This window comes from Pelodiscus sinensis, chromosome 20 (genome assembly GCF_049634645.1).
Source record: "Pelodiscus sinensis isolate JC-2024 chromosome 20, ASM4963464v1, whole genome shotgun sequence".
NCBI classification, from domain to species: domain Eukaryota; kingdom Metazoa; phylum Chordata; order Testudines; family Trionychidae; genus Pelodiscus; species Pelodiscus sinensis.
Window position 1 is genome coordinate 27,414,198 of NC_134730.1, and position 17,501 is coordinate 27,431,698.

A 17,501-nucleotide genomic window follows, 5' to 3' on the forward strand; every position below is an offset into this window, starting at 1 on the left:
GGTGTTTCTGGGAAGTAAATAAGGGCACCTACCCATCTTGTTCAAACCAGGGATGTATCTGAAACGTTGGCGATTGACGTCACTGGGGCCTGCGGAAGCTCAGCACCTTTGGAGATGTGATTGTGTATCTCTACGGTCCCGCTGTGTGCCTTGTGCGTGTTGCTGTGCACTGTGTGTGATTGCTGCCAACTCCCCAAGCCAGCTTCAGAGAGGCTGCAGCATCCATGGCTTTCCATCCTCACACGGTGTCCTTTTATTGTATGCACCAGCAAATCCCAGGCGGCAGAGCCCTTGGCGCAGACGGCAGCAGCGCAGGACCCTCACGCTAGACTTACTTTGTGGCTGTCTGTCCGTTCCATCCCATGGAGCAAAAACGTAAGAGAGCTCAACCCTTTGACGCCTTTAAGTGGTCATGGGGTGAGCGCGTTTGCAGGGCTTGATTCTTCAGTGAACTCCAGGCAATTGCCTGGAATCTCAGCACCCACAAGATGCCCTCCTGGTTGGGAGTTTCGTTTCAGTGCTCTTCTGCTAGCCAAGAAACTTGCTTGGGGAAGGGGAAAGACGAAAGCCCTTGTTACTGATACTTGTGCTACAAAAGGGACATGCCGGAGATGAATAGGCTCAGGCAGGGCATTCGGACGACTCGTGCTCAGCCTCGTGCGGCGTCCGCCGCGAGAAGCATCAGCTGTTAAACTTCTGTTCCAGCCCAAGCTCTGGAAGGCGCCGTTTTGTCCGGCTCTGGGAATGACTTGACAGTGTTGTGCTGGTTTTTATTAAGGCCCATGGAGGTTACCAACCCCAGCTTCTACCCAGTAACAGTCAGAGCGTGTTAGGAGCGCTCAGTTCCTAAACTCCCTCTCCCTCTGCCTGTACGTTTGAAATTCCTCCTGGTGAAAGTCCGGTAGCTGTGCTGTGCGGACCAAATGCACCTCCGGCCTCCATTAAAGGACTCTCTGCAAGTTATGACAGGAACTCTCCGTCGAGGAACATTCTCGTACACGCAAGAAAAGGTTCTCTGTAGCCCACTTTTTCTTCCTGCATTTAAACCCGCAGAAGGGGTCTGAGGTGGCTGCTCTTTCTGGCCATTGCCCCAGTGTGGCCAAAGAGTGGACGAGCGGTGTTTCCATCTTATCCTGAGCTCTCATACCACAAAGGTGAGTGTAGTCGAGAGGATAGTTGTCGGGAAGGATGGAAGGAGACTGAGTTTATTCTTATTGCAAAAGCTTGCCACACGTAGACAGCTCCCAGTCGCAAGGGAGTTGATCGATGTTCAAAGGTCACCCTGTCTTAGCTGGTGGGAGAGAGCTGGCCTTCAGTAGCCTCCTGGTTTGTACCAGGGATTGCTTCTGCCTCTCCATGAGTAAAAGGCACATGGCAGTCCTTAGCCTGGTTCAGAAAATTAGCTAATTCGGTGCCCAGGGCGGTGTGGCTAAGATTGAACAATCAGAAGAATGTCACGGTGGTTACAGCGTCTGGAGGGAGTGTGTGATCCTCAGAATGCCGTCGTGAGTGGTCTGCGCACGAGGGGGCGTGCACGTGTAACGTGCTGCTAGTACCCACTTGTATTGGCCTTCTGCTGGATGCGCGTGTTGGAGCTGGAAAGGGCTGGTTTCCCTTTGGCTGAGAAACAGCCCCACAGGAGACTGGCGCTTGGCTCAGTGAAGACAGCACTGGACACGGAGCCAGGATTTCTGCTCTGTCGCTGACCTGCCGTGCAAGCTAGGCCGGTCTCGTCACCTCCGCTGCAGATTCCCCCTCTGACACGAGGATGGTGCTCACTTTGTGTGTGCAGCTCTGAGCTCTCCAGACAAAAAGCTCCGGTCACAACGTCCGCAGCACCCCAAATCAGCTGGGTGTAACTGCAAAGCGACCTAAGCTGTGTAAACCAAGGCAGAGCGGATCTTGAGAGAACACCATTGGTGTAAAGGAGTCTCCACTTTCCAAGGCCGTTTGCCTTGCCGAATAAAGAGCCCTGGTCCATTTGTAGTTATTGAAGATGGACACAGATCTACGAGCCCAGCCCTGGACCAGAGGAGCCTGTTGTGCTAGGCGCTGTACAGACACAAAACACACACAGTCCCTGTTGCACGGACAGTGTAGTCAAGTGACGACAGATGGCTACGGAGAGGGGAGCGCAAGGAACGGGGACGATGCTGCGTCGGGCGGTAGGAGGTCTCAGGCAAATGGCTGGCAAAGGTGCGTTTGGAACATCGCCCTCGCCCTTCGCGTGTGGCTGATCGTGCGTACGCCAGCCCCTAGCGATTGAGAATCTGAACTCTCCCTGTTGCTAGCCTGTGGCGCCAGCTTGCCAGCAGACGCAGAGACCACGGAGAGTAACTTCCTTGGCTAATGCTGTTTCGCCACGCCAAGGGATTAATCATTTGCCTACCTGGAGAAGGAAGCCGTGCTCCCGTTAAGTCAAACTGTTTGAAAATGTTGGGGTTGTTGAAGCTGACTCCACTCCTGTCTCTGGGATGAGTCATTGCCCAATTCCTCTGGAGCCTAGTGCTTGATTTTTTTTATTATTATTATTTTTTTAATCCAGACAACAAGTAGAATTTGAGCCTTCGTTAATTCCTTGCTGCCCTCCCTTTGGAGCCGTGGCTGCTAAGCAGAGCACCTGGCAATGCACGGCACTGGGAATCCCGGAGTTTGTAGGCACAGTAATAGCTTGCCACAGGCTGCTAGGGTCCTGCTGGCTGCCAGCTTTGGAATGAAAATGCGGCTCTCGTAGCAGTTTTGTTGGGGCTGTAAAATGTAACTGCCTAATAAAACGGTCCATGTGGGGAGGAGATAGGTGCCTACTTCGTTCTGCAGGGGAGGGGGACATGAGTACTTCCTGTAGCTGGGGGATGGTAGGTGTCAATTGGGTAGTAACAATTTTAGAAAATCTCTTTCAGGCCTTAGTAGCCTGACATTAAAAAGAAAGCTTTTAACATGGCAATCCCCAGAGGGAAAGATTAAAGCGAACAGGTGCTGGAAAAATGTTTCTGCATATTAGAACTTAATTAGATTTGAAAATGAATTCCAGATGGTCTAATTATGTGTGAGTTGTGGCAGGTTCATTCTTGCAGGGGCAGGCGAGTGTTTGGGACGCTGATGTAGCTTGATTGGATTGGGCTCCTGATTCTTGCGGCGTTACCGAGATGGAAGCGTAGGCTGGCTTTGGGGCCCCGCGATCCCTCTGAAAAGGCACCGCGGCTCCGGCTGCTGCTGTCTGAGCCAGGGAGATCTAAGGCCACAAACAAGCAGGGTTGTTGCTAAAATAACCACGGAGCCAACAACTCGTCACGTTCCAGGAGAAATCATTCGCATCAGAATCCCTTGTAAACAGAGACTGGAAGGTCGCTCCTGCAAAGAGGGAAGGATTTCCAGGGACTCAGGGCGTTCGGTGCCATTGGCTTCTGCAAGCAAAGTCGCCTACTGCAGCCCGCTTAGGCACATGACTGAGCATGTGAGGGCTGCCCAGAGCCGGGGGTGCTGTGTGTTTCTGATACACAAATGGCAGAGCTGCGGTTCTCAACCTGCCCATTCAGCGCACAGCTGTGGCCCATATAACATCCCCACAGCCTTAGAGGCAGGGTATATGTATCGTGTGGGTGCAGCCCATATGACACACAAAGCTGCATATGCGACCCGCAATGGTAAATAGGCTGAGAATCCCGGTCCTCGAGGGACTCATGTAGAGAAATGTTACTAGAGGGGACATAGCAGCGTAGTCAAAGCCAGAAAACATAGCTTTAAAGGGACGGTGTTATCCACAACGTTGTCTCCAAAGTGTTTTGCTTGCAGGCCCTGTTTTAAGAGGGTTTCACAAACCCCAGAAGATGCCCCCTCTGTCTACAGTGCGGGACTGAGGGATAGATGTCATGGTCTTTTTTTACAGCGGTCCCCAGGAAGTAAATTGAGCATTCTGGGATGAGACCATGTGGGAGCCAAGTATGGGTCTATATAACAGTCATGGGATTTGCCTGCCAGCCACTCGGCAAATGCGAACTTTCCTGCAATGGCCGTGACTGGGAATCCTGGATGTATGATTTATGTGGGGCTCGAATGATTTATATCATGTTAAGGGATGATGTAGGTAGAAAATACAGTCCCCCCTCTTACGGAATCCGTAATGAAAAGAGTCAGTTCTTATTCATTTCTTTCTGAAGCTGTGTTTGAACTCGGTGTGTTTGACATAAATCAAGTCTAATTGTCATTTCATGATTAATGAACATATGCTGGCCGTTTTTCTTCATAATTAAACTTTGTGTTCAATTCCTCTGACAAAGCGAAACAAGTTTAGGCCTTGGCAGATTGTACGGCTTCTCCAGATCTGCATATTTAAGAAAAAGGAACAGGTTTTTCCAGTGGCCGTGAACGGGTCTGCTGGTCATGAGCGCATGCAATTTGCAGACTCCCAACATGTTGACATGACAGGACAGCCCATGCAAGAAAGTCTTCCTTGTATGCCTCTGTAGTGTGAAGGGGACGTGTGACCATGGCACCTTTTGGCTTGTCTTCTAACATCAACTGAGCCCTGGGTTGGAATTCCCTGAAGAGTAGGGATATGCAGACTTAACAGCAGGGACAGCGATACATCTTAGCAGCCAACAACATGAGAGAGGAAGGTGACTAATTGTCTTGTGTGGTTCCTAATCTGCAAAGCAATCCCAGTAGTTTAGAAGCTCAGGAATACATCTAGTCTGCCCCAGGTCACTAATGGTACTCTTCTTCTTTCAGGACATAGACAAGTTTGGCAACGAGATCACGCAGCTAGCTCGCCCGCTCCCTGTCGAGTACCTAATCATTGATGTAAGTATTTGCTGCAGTGCTTACTCGTTGGCAGCTGGAGGTAGAATCAAAGCAGAGTTCCTTTCGCATCACCAAGCCTACGGAGAAGTCCACAAGGCCTGAAGGTTTTAACTCCGGCTGGCTTTCTTGAAACAACTTTTTTTAAACATGGGAGTGGAAGTTCAATTAAAGTGGAAGTTAAATTCTAGTGAGGCAAATAGGAGCACGAACTCTGTCAACTGATGTGTAAAATGTCATTAGGAAGGCCAAAAAAGGAATTTGAAGAACGGCTAGCCAAAAACTTAAGAAGTAATAGCAGGGTTTTTTTTTTAAGTTCAAAGCAAAGTAAGCTGTCATGGGATCAGAGGGGCAGTTCTTTCGTGGATTGATCATTGAAGATAGGAAACAAAGGATAAGAATAAATGATCAGGTTCCAGAATGCAGAGAGGTAACGAGAGGTGTCCTGCAGGGGTCCATATTGGGACCAATCCTATTTGCCGTATTCATAAATGATCTGGAGATAGGGATAAACCGTGAGTTGGCAAACTTTGCAAGTGATACAAAACTGCTCAAGATAGTCAAGTCCAAAGCAGAGTATGAAGAGGTTCAAAAGAATCTCTCAAAACCAGGTGACTGGGCAACAAAATGGCAAATGAATTTTAATGCTGATAAATGCAAAGTAATGCTCATTGGAAAACATCATCCCAAGTATATGTTCAAAATTATGGGGCTAAATTAGCTATTACCACTTGAGAGAGATTTTTGGAGTCATTGTGGATAGTTCTCTGAAAACATCTACTTAGTGTGCAGCAGCAGTCACAAAAGCAAACAGAGAGTTAGGAATCATAAAGGGGATCGAGAATAAGACAGCACATAGTTTATTGCCTCTATATAAATCCATGGTACGCCCACATCTTGAATACTACATGCAGATATGGTCGCATAATCTCAAAAAAGATCTCTTGGCATTGGAAAAAGTTCAGAAAATGTCAGCAAAAATGATGGGGGGTTTGTAACGGCTGCCATATGCAGAGAGATTAAAAAGACTGGGACTTTTCAGTTTAGGAAAGAGGAGACTAAGGGAGGCTATGCTAGAGGTCTAAAAAATCATGACTAGTGTAGAAAAAGTAAATAGAGGAAAGTTATATACTTGTTCCCATACACAAAAACTGGGGGTCACCAAATTAAATTAATACGTAGCAGTCTGAAAGCAAACAAAGGAAGTTTTTCTTCACGCAGCCCACAGTCAACCTGTGGAACTCCTTGCTAGAGGATGTTGTGAAGATCAGGACTTCAACAGGGTTCAAACAAGAGCTAGCTAAATTCATAGAGGATAGGTCCATCAATGGCTATTAGCCAGGATGAGTAGGAATGGCATCCCTGGCCTCTGTTTGTCAGAAGCTGGGAATGGACAAGAAGGGAGGGATCACTGGAGGATTCCCTGTCCTGTTCATTCCCTCTGGGGCACCTGGCACTGGCCACTGTCGGAGAACAGGATCCTGGGCTAATGGCCCTTTGGTCTGTCCCGCCGTGGCCGTTCTTATGAGTGCACCAGTCAGCATGCCTGTGTGTGAGCGCAGCTCTCTGCGGTGGGAGGGGGTGCAACGCCAGAGGAATGCGCGTACTTCTCCAGTAGGCGCTGCTTGGAGTGGCTCGCTGCTGTTATAGAACAGAATTTCTCCATAGAGCTAGGGCAGCCCTGTGGATATGCTGAGCATTAAATCACTGCGAGCTCATTCGAAAGCTCCAGTTGTCTCTTCCCTAGCCGTGATTAACGCCACCGCTGGTTCCAGTGAGGAGCAAGCCGGGTTTGTCCTATGGGAAGGCCCACGGCTCTTTCCCTGCCAAGTCCTAATGCTTTCCTTTTCCCTCCGTGCGGTTCTGTGGTCAAGCCCCTCCCGGGAGCAAGGTTGTTTTAGACCAGTGGTCACCGAGCAGGGGATTGGGATCTGCTGGTAGATCTTGGCGCCTCTGACAGGGGATCCTGACTGGTTTAGTCGGGAGGCTATCGAGCGCCGGCACATCAGCTGCCCCTCCCCCCACTGCTTTGCATCTCCTGCCCTTCACTTTGGAGCCTCTTCCCCCCCCCCCCCCCCCCGAAGCCTCCAGCTTGCTGGGAAGGGCGAGGAGGGGGTGCTGATGTCAGGGTGTTCCCATCCTGTATTCGAGCGCCACAGAACGAGGGTGGGGGGCACCACAGGATCTGGGAGGGGGGGGAGTTCGCTGGCTGCTTTTGGGAGTGGGGCAGGACCAGGGAAGGGGTGAGCCTGCCTTAGCCCCATTGCATCAGCACGTGAGAGCCACCTGAGATAAGCAAGGCCCAGCTGGAGCCAGCTCCGAACCCCCCCCGCACCCCAAACCCCTGCCCTAGCCCTGAGCCCCCTGCACCCAAACTCCCTTACAGAGCCTGCCCCCTAGCCCTCCTCCTGCAGCCCAACTCCCTGCCCCAGGCTCAGCTCTGAGCCCCTCTCTCATTCCACATCCCTTAGCCCGAGACTGGAGCCTGTGCCCCAACCATCCGCCCCTGCCTGGTGAAAGGGGGGGGGGGGGGACGAAGTGAGCAGGGGCAGGGCCTATGAGAGGGGGCGGGAAGGAGGTGGGACCAGGGTATTTGGGCTTGGATTGCACTTCAGTTCAGAACGTGGCCTCGTGCTTAGAAAGGCTGGAGCCCCATGTTAGACGCTGCGTCCTGGCGTGTTGAGCGCCAAAGGGCACCCTGCCTGGCGTAGGGAGTGCTGCCAACATGCTGGGGCGCAGCGTCCGAACTCGGACCCTGCCTTTCAGCTTCGGGGGGCTCTCCCGCGTGGGAGTCTGGGAGGCAGATCGCTCAGGCGACAGGAAATAGCGCGGGAGCGGAGGTGGTGCCGCTAAGGATTACATCCATTCAACGCGACTGGCCCGCTCCAGCTGTTGCGAGCATGACTACAGGTGCACCGCCTCGGGAAAGCCCAGGTGGGGAGGGGCCAACACGCTCTCTCCCTCTCGGCCGGCGGTTTTCTGTGGGGCGTGCTGCTTTCAGACCTGCGTTTGGGCTGACGACGTGACATGTGATTCATGCCGTGAAAGGCTGCGGTGGGAGCAGTGGGACCCAGTGTGCTGCACACGCACTGACAACCCTGGAACGTATTTACTACCCCAGCAATAAAGGCATCTGGTTTGGGGCTATCTGGGGTGTAATTAAGATGAAAACAGATTGAGAGAACATGGGTTTAGGGGGAGTCTGGAAGGATGGAAAACTGAATTTCCAAAGCATCTTTACAAAACTAAAACCATAGAAAGTATTCTTCTAAAATTGCAATGGTCGTGATTTCAGCGTCTCTGGTGTCAGTGTGATGGCACTTTGCTGGCCCACACAACCAATGTTCCCTCTCGTTGTTTCCATCCATGTGCAGAATAAATTGTACGTGCCCCAAAGCATGTACAGATGTGCACCGCCAATAGAACACACATCGCCAGCTGTGGGTACTCTGCTGATCAGCTGGGCTGCATTGGAATCTACCGGGTGGCCACCCAAGGGCTCCGCTTACAGGGAACGTGGCTCACCCGCCGTCCCCTCCTTCCAGTTGATATAAGCAGCCCCAGGACTGTGCACGTGAAGCTCAATTTAATGAAATGCACAAGGCCGGCAAAGGCTCAGGTCCCGCCGGTGAGAACTTCCCGCCTGCTAGCATGGGAAGCGTGTGATCTGAGCCACATTCTCCCCTGCCCCTGGCAAAGTCCCCCCCAACCCAGCGATGGTATGGGGAGCCCTGGGCAAGCTGGCCAAAGAGCGTGTTGATGGCAGGGGGTCCCAGGGTCAGGAGGAGACTCCTGAGGACGTGCGTCAGCGAGGGGGTTCCTCCTTTGCTTGAACAACTGATTCCAGGGGAGGGAAGGTGCCCGAGATCGGAGACAGGCGGGAGATCCTACTTAGGTGCTCGAGCACTTGAGGAATCCCTTACCACTTGGCTTCCAGGCCTGTGCTGCTGTCTGCCTAGCATGGCTTTGTCTCGGCTGCGTGCTGCGCTGGGGCGCCTGTGCTTGCTGAAAGCTTTCAGGCTGGACGGATGCAAAGGGCTGACACCAAGTTCTCGCTAAGCTGCCGGTTTTCTGCTTCCATGAAACTTCCTTGGGAAGAAACAAAGGAACCGTGTTTGGATTGAGTTCACCTGCAGTGAGCGCCTCTTCCCCAACGCGCTGCGTGTGACACGGCCCCTCTGTAGAGCCCTGCGAGGCCCCGGCAGCCGCGTCCGGGGATAGGGATGCAGAGATCTGTGGCTCAGTTTTGTGGCTGCGGATACAGATTTTGTACCCGTGCAGGGCTCTCTCCCTCCGTCCCGTGGGGTTCAAAGCCTGCGGCCTGGGCAGGCGATCGCCGCTCCTGCAGCCTCACTAGTTCAGGCTGTCGGTTCGGGCCTGGTCGCATGGTGTTTCATGCTGTCGGTTTCCTTAGGCTGCGCTCGAGGGCGGGCCCGGTAGTGCAGAGAAGGGATCTGGGTGAGCTCTTGATGCGTTTCTCCAACTGCCCCGAGTCCCAGCTCAGATTTCCGCTATGCCTCCCTGCTTTCAGTTGTTTCACTAGAAGTCCAAGTGTTTCAGAAGATCTCTTGGACTTATACTGAGGACGGCCTGTGTTGGAGACAGTGGACCGAGGTCTCTGGTGCCCAGGGACCCTCACCAAGCACTAACCACTCTTTCTTGAATTTTTAGATTACTACCACGTTCCCCAAGGATCCAGTTTACACTTTTTCTATTTCTCAAAACCCATTTCCTATTGAGAACCGTGACGTGCTGGGAGAAACTCAGGTGAGAGAGAGAGAGAGTGTCCCCTCTAGCATAACACGTGTGTAATCTTCTACATGTTCCCTGTGTCCCCTCTAGCATAACACGTGTGTGATCTTCTACATGTTCCCTGTGTGTCCCCTCTAGCATAACACGTGTGTGATCTTCTACATGTTCCCTGTGTGTCCCCTCTAGCATAACACGTGTGTAATCTACATGTTCCCTGTGTGTGTCCCCTCTAGCATAACACGTGTGTAATCTTCTACATGTTCCCTGTGTCCCCTCTAGCATAACACGTGTGTAATATTCTACGTGTTCCCCTTGCACTCATCCCTCCGAAAGGCAACAGCAGTAGAGAGCCTGCAGCAGCCGTCTCGTAGTTGGATCCACCCTTGGCATTGGGCTCAGTAAAACATCCCCCCCCCACTGCCTCGCGCCTCCCTATAAATCAGCACTGCTGGATGTGCCGCTCCCCACCCATCTGCATGGGATAGAGGAGGCCTTTTTGCTCGCCAAACTGTCTCTCCCAAGGGACTTCTAAAAAGGAGCTGCCGATTCCATGGTGTGGCTTTGATCGAGACTCAGTCAAGGGCATCCTACACGTGACAAACCAGCACGGCTCCCCCCCCCACTGCAAGGGCAGCGTCGAACGAAATGCAGGGCCTGCCGGGGCTCCTACATTTCCTGCTGACCCCGAGAACGCTGGCTGCTTTTGCGGCCAGTTTGAAGGCGGAGTTGTTCATTACAGAAAGAGGCCCTGGATCGCGTTGGTCAGAGGCAGCGATCAGATTGCTCCAAGCCACGTGAGCTGGCAAGATCGACCCGCATTTTGGGTTCCTTGGTGGGAGGCGCGGGCTGTCTCGCGAAAGGGAAAGTAGCAAAGATTCTTCTGGAATCATTGGGTGTCCGACGAATCAGAAATGAGCAGTCCCTGCGCAAACCTGGAAATCTTCCTGCCGAAGCCGTGAGGGGCAGCTAGCACGTACCCTTCGCAGGTCAGGTTCTTTGCTGTGTATTGCCGTTGTCAGCATTGTAAAGTGCTTAGAGATCGAGGATTCCTCGCCCCCTGGCCCTGGTGAGGCACGGGGCTCTTCTGCACCAGGCTGAGGCAGGCTTCGGAGGCTGTGACCCCATTAGTTCAGGGTGCCTCTCAGTTGTCTAGTGACCGAGGAAGGAATTTTGCAGCATTTTGTGTCTCGGGGATCTGAATGGAAGCCTCAAGTTAGCACCTGGGGGGAAGGAAATATGACGGCTGTTGTCTTTCTTCCCCTTTCCAATCTCTGCAGGACTTCCACAGCTTGGCCACGTACCTGTCTCAAAACACGTCCTCTGTGTTCCTAGACATCATCTCTGATTTCCATCTGCTCCTGTTCCTGGTCACCAATGAGGTCATGCCTCTGCAGGTAGGTCACAGGAAGGAATCGGGGTTGACAGATGCCAAAGGCACCTTGGGCTGGCAGTGAGCATCCCACTACCGACCGGCACCTCCAGCGCAGGTGGCGGGGAGAGCACCGTGTCTGTTACGTCCCGCCTGAGCCTGGGGCCCTGCGGACTGGCGGGTGTAGCTGGAGTCCCGGCTGAGCAAATGCAGCTTGGCAACCGTCTTTCCTTCGCAGGGCCCCTTTTGGGTGAGGGGATGAAACTAGATTTGTCTGAGTTCTGGAAGTGCAGCTCAGCCTCTGCATGACTGGAGGCCCTAGGTGCCAATGGGGCAGGCGCACCCACGGGAAAAATGACTGGGCACAGAGTACCTGCCCGCAGCCAAGCTCTGCCCTCGGCCCCCCTCCCTCCCAACGCCTCCCGCCTGCCAGTGACCCCGCTTCCTCCTCCCCCGCCTTCCCAGCGCCTCTGGCCACGATAAAACAGCTGTTTCTCCAAGTTCCGAGGCTCTGAGAGGGAGGCGGGGCCTGGAGCGGAGGCGGGGGCTAGAGCTGAAGCCAGGGCCTGTGCTGGAAGCAGTAATTCCGTGGTGGCTGTGGGAGCGTGGGCACAGGCTGGATCCAGCCTCTTGGCCCCGGCTCAGATCACTGGGAAAGCTTAAAAGCATCGGAATCCGAAATCCCTGGCACGACAACGACGACAACAAGCCCAGAGTCCCCAAACCTCTCCCAGAGCAGCTACTTCCTGTCTGCAGCTCTGGCCTCGCTGGCTTGGCACCGGGCGCTTGGCGGCGGGTCAGGCCCTGCGCTGACGTCGGCACCGCTCAGAGCTTCCCGTTTAACTCGCCCCCCGACAGGAAAGCCGTGTGTTTTCCAGCCGCGCCGAGGACTCCGCTCACTGAGCATGTGCAGCACAGCTGGGCTGCCCGTGGGCAGCTGGAGATCAGGGACGTTGGGCGTGTTGCGTTGGGAAGGCTGTCCAGTCTTTTTATTTTCTCCTTTGCGACAGACGAGGGAGTCCCTTCGACCTCTCATTGGGGTAACGGGCCGCAGCGGGGCCGGGGGACTGGCTGCTTTAACTCCCTGAAGGGGATCTAGTGCTCCTGAAACGGGGAGCCTGTAGTGATGGCTAGACCAGACCTGTTGTAAGTCGGCACCGAGCATGTTTGCCCCGTGTAAACCTGCCCGTACACCTCAAAACTCTTCTCCCAGCCCTCCTGCTGATCCTGCCTGCACCTCTCGAGGAAGGCCCCATATCTCGATCGAGTGGACTGTCACGTCCTCCACCCCTGCTGAGTTTTCCAGCCCAGCGTTAATACAGAATTGCCAGGCACTTTTGGTCCACTTCTCTGTGCAGAGGGAGGTGACCGGTGACTTTGCATAGTCACGTATCGATTATACAGCCAGGAGGCCCCCTGCGATCGCTGGATCTGCCAGCACACGTCCGGCGTTCCTTCCTCTGGCTGCTGTTCGGCCAAGTGGCAGGGGCATGTCGGCCCTGGGGAGAAACGAGAAGCAGGATTTAGAAAGCCAATCGAATCCCGCAAACGAGCCCCGGCCGGCCGGGGCGTGTCCGCTTGCTTGTGTCCCTGGAAATGCGGGGGACCCCCTAGAGATCAAAGTGGGCAACGCGCACCTTGTGGGGGGCAGGGAGGAGCAGGCCGTGTCCGTGTGCGCTGGTCGTGACTCGTGCGCTCTCCCGTGCAGGATAGCATCAGCTTGCTGCTAGAGGCGGTGAGGACCAGGAACGAGGAGCTCGCGCAGACTTGGAAGAAGTCGGAGCAATGGGCCACCATTGAGCAGCTCTGTAGTAAGTCCCTGCCACGGGGCCACGTCTCCCTCCACCCTCCTGCCCCCTCCCGGCCTGGGCTGGCCACCGAGCCACACAGCTGTGCTCCTGCACCAGGGAATGAGCTGGCTCCAAGCCGGACCCGCTGCTGGGGCCAAAGCCAGGCGTGTCACCAGAGGGCTGTGGTGTGAGCTGTGCCCAGCCGCCTCCGTCCGGGGCAAAGCCGCAGCATGGAGCGGGGGGGCAGCCGGTTGAGAGAGGCTTGGTTCTGCTACCTCAAAGGGATCGTGTGTGACTGGGTTGCTCACACGTCCCCAGAGGCCCTCGGCCCTGTGGCAGGAGGGGGCCTGCCATCGCTGGCCGTAGCACAGCTAGCTTGGCCACTGAGCCGGTCCTAGGTCTGAGACCGGCGCTGACCGCTCTGTGCCGTGGCCTGCTGGCGGCAGGGGCTGTGACATCACGGGGTGAGCCGTCTGCCGTGCAGCGACCCCTCCCCTCCTGCCGGACCCTTGCTGTGGCTTAGCGCTGAACCCGGCCCGGGGCACAGGCAGGGGGGACGTTGGCTCAGCAGCCGGAGCCTCTGGCCTCGAAGCCGAGGAGCCTGGAGCGCAGAGGCTGGGTTTAGGCTCAGAGGTCAGGCCCCACCCAGGCATGTTGTGTCACATGGAGAAACTCCCGTGTGACTCCCCCGCCCGGCCCCTCCCCTCTCCCTGGCCCTGACCTGTCTCTGTTCCCCCCTTACAGGCACAGTGGGTGTCCCGCTCTCAGGGTTACATGAGTATGGGGCCATGGGCAGTTCGACACACGCCGCGTCCTCGGCCATGTGGGCCTGCCAGCACTGCACCTTCATGAACCAGCCCGGCACCGAGCACTGCGAGATGTGCAGCCTCCCCCGGACCTAGCCCGGCGGCGCGGCGGGGGCCAGACTGACAATACAGGGGCGAGCCCTGTGAAAGGCAGCGTGGTTTCTCCGCCCCCTCCCCTGTAATGCGCCACGAGGGGCAGACCGAGGGGGGGCGGCCGTGTCTGTCTCTCCCAGGGCCCAACTCTGCGCTGTCCTTTCCGGGGCTGGGCGGGGGCGGGGGTAGGCTGGCCGCTGGGGGGGACCTGGAACTCGCGTGCTGTTAGCCCAGCGCGAGGAGACCCCCCCCCTCCGGCTTCCCCCTCTCCCTGCGCGTTCCCCCCGAGCCTGGCTCTGGGAGGCTGAGCTCAGGAGACCGCAGCTGCTTCTCTCTGGGTGCTGAGCGAGCGCTTGTGCGCAGGCAGAGCAGGGTGGCCGGGCTGGCCACCCCCATCGGCGCATGGCAGCAAGGGGCTCGCCTCCCTCCGGCTTGCAGCTTCCCCGGCCGTAGCACAGGAGACGGCCTGGGAGGAAGTGATGCGGACGGCCTGGCTTGGTCCCGCAGGCTGCTCCTCCGAGGCGGTTGCAACCCCCCCCCCCGCCCCAGCACTCCTCCTCCGCTGCCTGGTTACTCTGGCCGCAGTTGGCTCTTCTCCAAGGGCTGGCTCTAGCCCTCGGTGCCGGACTCGGCTGAGCCTGCCCCCAATTACAGCTTTGGCGAAGTGGTCTGCAGCCTGAGAACATGCTGTGCCGGCGCTGAGCCACGCAGACAGCTGCCACGCCCCAAAGCTGGGGGCCGGGCACCTGGCCTGCCGGGCATCGGCGAGGGGCGCTTGGTGTGCGTCCCTGCATGCCCAAGAGCCCTGGCTCTCCTGGGTGACCCCCGCCGGAGCAGGGGGCAGACGTAGTTGGAGCTGCCTCTCCCCAGCCAGCGGAGGTTGGTCCTCATCTCTCCCCTGCCTAGGGCCGTGAGCACCAGATTGAGGCCAAGGGGGGCTGGGCCGGGGCTGGGCCGGCTGGCTACATCTCCACAGGGGCTCTTCTCCCCAGACCAGAGGCAGGCCTGGCACCTTTGCACGTTGCTTTGCTAAAACGCCACAGGTCCCAGCAGAGGGGGGGCGGGCCAGGCCCGTGGGGCAGCCGTCCCAGCTCTGCGGAGCAGCCTCCTTTCTGCCTATGGACGCTGCCCAGCCAGGGCATGAGCCGGGCCCGACCCAGCACCGCAGCGCAAGCTCCTCCCAGTGCCACGGCCTTGCGTGGAGCGCCGCCGCCTCCAGCGGCCAGCCACCGTGTAGCCCCGAGGGGCTGCCCCCCTTGGCCGTCTCCCCTCTGCAGCGCGAGGCAGCAGCATGGAGGAAGCAAATGTCACTAGGTCGCTTGCACGGGTGAGCGCGGGGCCTGGCACCAGCCCAGAGACACGGCACCCGCCCCGCACGACACGCCTAGGCCTGGGCGACTCCCATGGCAACCACGCCGCGTGTTCCCAGCCCCCAGCCTTCTTGCAGCGAGTCCAGGCTCCGTTACCCAGAGTCCATGCTGACTCGGGGGGGGGGGGGGGGGGCAGGCTGCTCTCCTGGAAATCTCTCCAGAGCAGCAGCGGCTGCTGGTTTAACCACGCTGGGGCAGAACTGCAAGTCTTGCGGGTGAGGGATCCTCCTAGCAGCCCAGCCCAGCGTGCCCAGGTGAGAAGGGGCTCTGTTAGCAGGGGTAAGGGCCAGTCACTACCCCCCCCCCCCCCGGGTCCCACCAAGGCGCTCTCTGTCTGGCTCTCCGCTGCCCTTTTGCGGCATTTGGCCTGTGCCCTTCCCGGAGCAGCGCCGGCCCCGGCGCCCTGGTTCAGGCCCCCAAACCCTTGTGTGAAGCACGTTTCCTGCGTAGCCGGGTACCAGCCCCTCCCCAGCTGCTCTCAGTGGCCCTCCCTTTCGCGAGCCAGAGAACTGCGCTGTCGCCACCAGCGGCTGCGTGCTGGGGTGCAGGGAGGGGTCCCCGGGGCAGGAGAACTCCGCCAGCGTGTTTCCTCCCAGCCCCTCGCTGGGGAAGTCGGACTGGTGATCCGGATGGGCCAGACAGATGGTACCCACCACATGGGACTTTTCCACAGGTCCTCTCTCCCTGGGGGCTAGGAGTGGGGCAGGCAAGCTGGGGGTACACAGCTCCGGGGCCATGCACACGCCTCCCGCCCCCCTCGCTGCAGCACATGGGGGGCTGCCCTCGCGCCAGCTGCTGCTCTGTGCGGCGCGCACGATGGCTGCATGGCTGGGTCTGCCGGGAGGGCGGCCGCTGCGTCTCCGTCGGCGGGTTTGTGTGTCGCTCTCCTGAGCCCCCCGGGCCGTCCTGCTCTTGCTTTCTGTCCTCGCCGGCTTGCCGAGCTGTGGGGTTTGGGCTGGAGCCCTGCAGTGAAAGCGAATAAAAGCACCTGAAAAGTGAACACGGCTGCTGGCCGCTGCTGTGTTTATTGACCACCCCGGGGGCTGCCTTCAGCCTGGGGAGGCGTGGGCTGGGGGGGCCTCGCAGGGCGTGGTGGCCAGGCCTGGGCTGTCAGCACGGCCCCGTGAGGCGGCAGCAGGCGCTGTCTCCCAAGGGGGAGCGTCGCCCAGCAGGTCAACGATACTCCCCTGAAGTGCAGCTCAGCCGCTGCCTGGGCCCCAAGGAGCCCTGCATCCCATTCTGCCCACGGCCGGGCTGGGGCGCACAGAAGCCAAGCCCCTGCTGCATGGGGCGTAACCGCCCGCGTGGAGAGCTGAGCTGCACGGCCCCCGGAGGGAGGCGCAGGGGGCGGGAGTGGCCAGACACCCCCTACACCAGGGCGCCAGCAGCAGTCTGCTTGGCCAGCTCTGGGACTGGCATCACGGGGGCTGCTGCCAGCTGGGAGGTGGGCGCCTGGCAGTGCGGTAGGGAGCCGGAGACAGCAGGTGGGTGCCATGGGGAGGCAGGAGGCGGCTGCTGCGTGGAGCAGGGAGGGGGCTGGCAGCCGGCTCCCGCTGGTCTTCCTTTGGGTCAGCTGAAATTCAAGGCCTGGAGCCGAAGCCGCAGAACAGGCTCAGCTGGCTTGGCAGGCCCTTGAATTCAGTCTGCTCCTTGGCGGAGCGGAGCTGGGGCCGGGGCCCGTGCTAAGTAGACTTGCGGGGAATGGGGGGTTGGAAGCCCTGCCTGCGGAAAGGAGCCAGGCCTGGGCTTCCAGCTGGGGGACGTGGGCCTCCCCTCCAACAGCCTTGGCCAGCCTCTGCCTGTGGCCCGATGCCGAGAGGTGGCACTGGGTGAGCCCTTCTCTGCCACACCCTGATCCTTCACCTGCTGGTCCCCGCGTGGGACCTTAGCGCGTCCCCAGGCCCCGTCACGGGCGCTCCCAGCACCGCCCCTCATCCCTGGGCTCGGCTGAGCCCCGTCCCTCCCTGCTGCCACCCGCCCGCGGGAGGAGCCACCTGCAGGAGCGCCAGGCTCATTCTGGGGCCCATGTGCCGTGTGGTCTCCGTGGGCAGCTCCCGCTGCCGGGCAGCAGCTCAGAGCCACGTGCCGCGTTCTCCCCGTGGCTCCCCCCACCCCGGGAGCAGGAACCGGCCGCTCGCAGGCCCCGCGGCAGCCAGGCGGGCCTGTTTGCAATCAGCGGCACAGCTGCCAGGCCCACATCTGGCTGGGCTGCCTTCCAGGGCAGCGTGTTAAAAAGGACAGAGGGAGGCAGCTCGGAGCCAGAGCGAGAAGGGGGAGCTGCGACGAGAAAGGGCAGCCGCTGCCGCTCTCCGCACCAGCCCAGCAGGTAGGCGAGGGAAAGGCTTGGCCTGGCCTGGCACGTGCGGCCCCAGCCCCACCAGGCCTGCTTGGCTCCCGGCTGAGGGTGCCGATGCTGTGCAGCGACGTCTCAGCTGCTGGCCAGGCAAAGCAGCTCGGGGCTGACATCTCGGTGGGACACTCTGGGGGGCCCTGGCCCAGCATTGCCCCGTGTTGGCAGAGCAAT

General features: G+C 57.9%; 1 protein-coding gene across 1 annotated transcript in view; it reads left to right on the forward strand.

Moving 5' to 3' along the window:
- The window catches only part of NPLOC4 (NPL4 homolog, ubiquitin recognition factor), a 49,594-nt gene extending 33,617 nt beyond the window's left edge, over positions 1-15,977 (forward strand). The window contains exons 13-17 of the mRNA XM_075904055.1: positions 4,729-4,800; positions 9,469-9,564; positions 10,827-10,943; positions 12,627-12,729; positions 13,453-15,977. Coding sequence (XP_075760170.1) covers positions 4,729-4,800; positions 9,469-9,564; positions 10,827-10,943; positions 12,627-12,729; positions 13,453-13,610 — 546 coding nt within the window. The 3' untranslated portion in view covers positions 13,611-15,977. The remainder of the gene's footprint in view (positions 1-4,728; positions 4,801-9,468; positions 9,565-10,826; positions 10,944-12,626; positions 12,730-13,452) is intronic.
- The last annotated feature ends 1,524 nt before the right edge of the window (positions 15,978-17,501 follow it).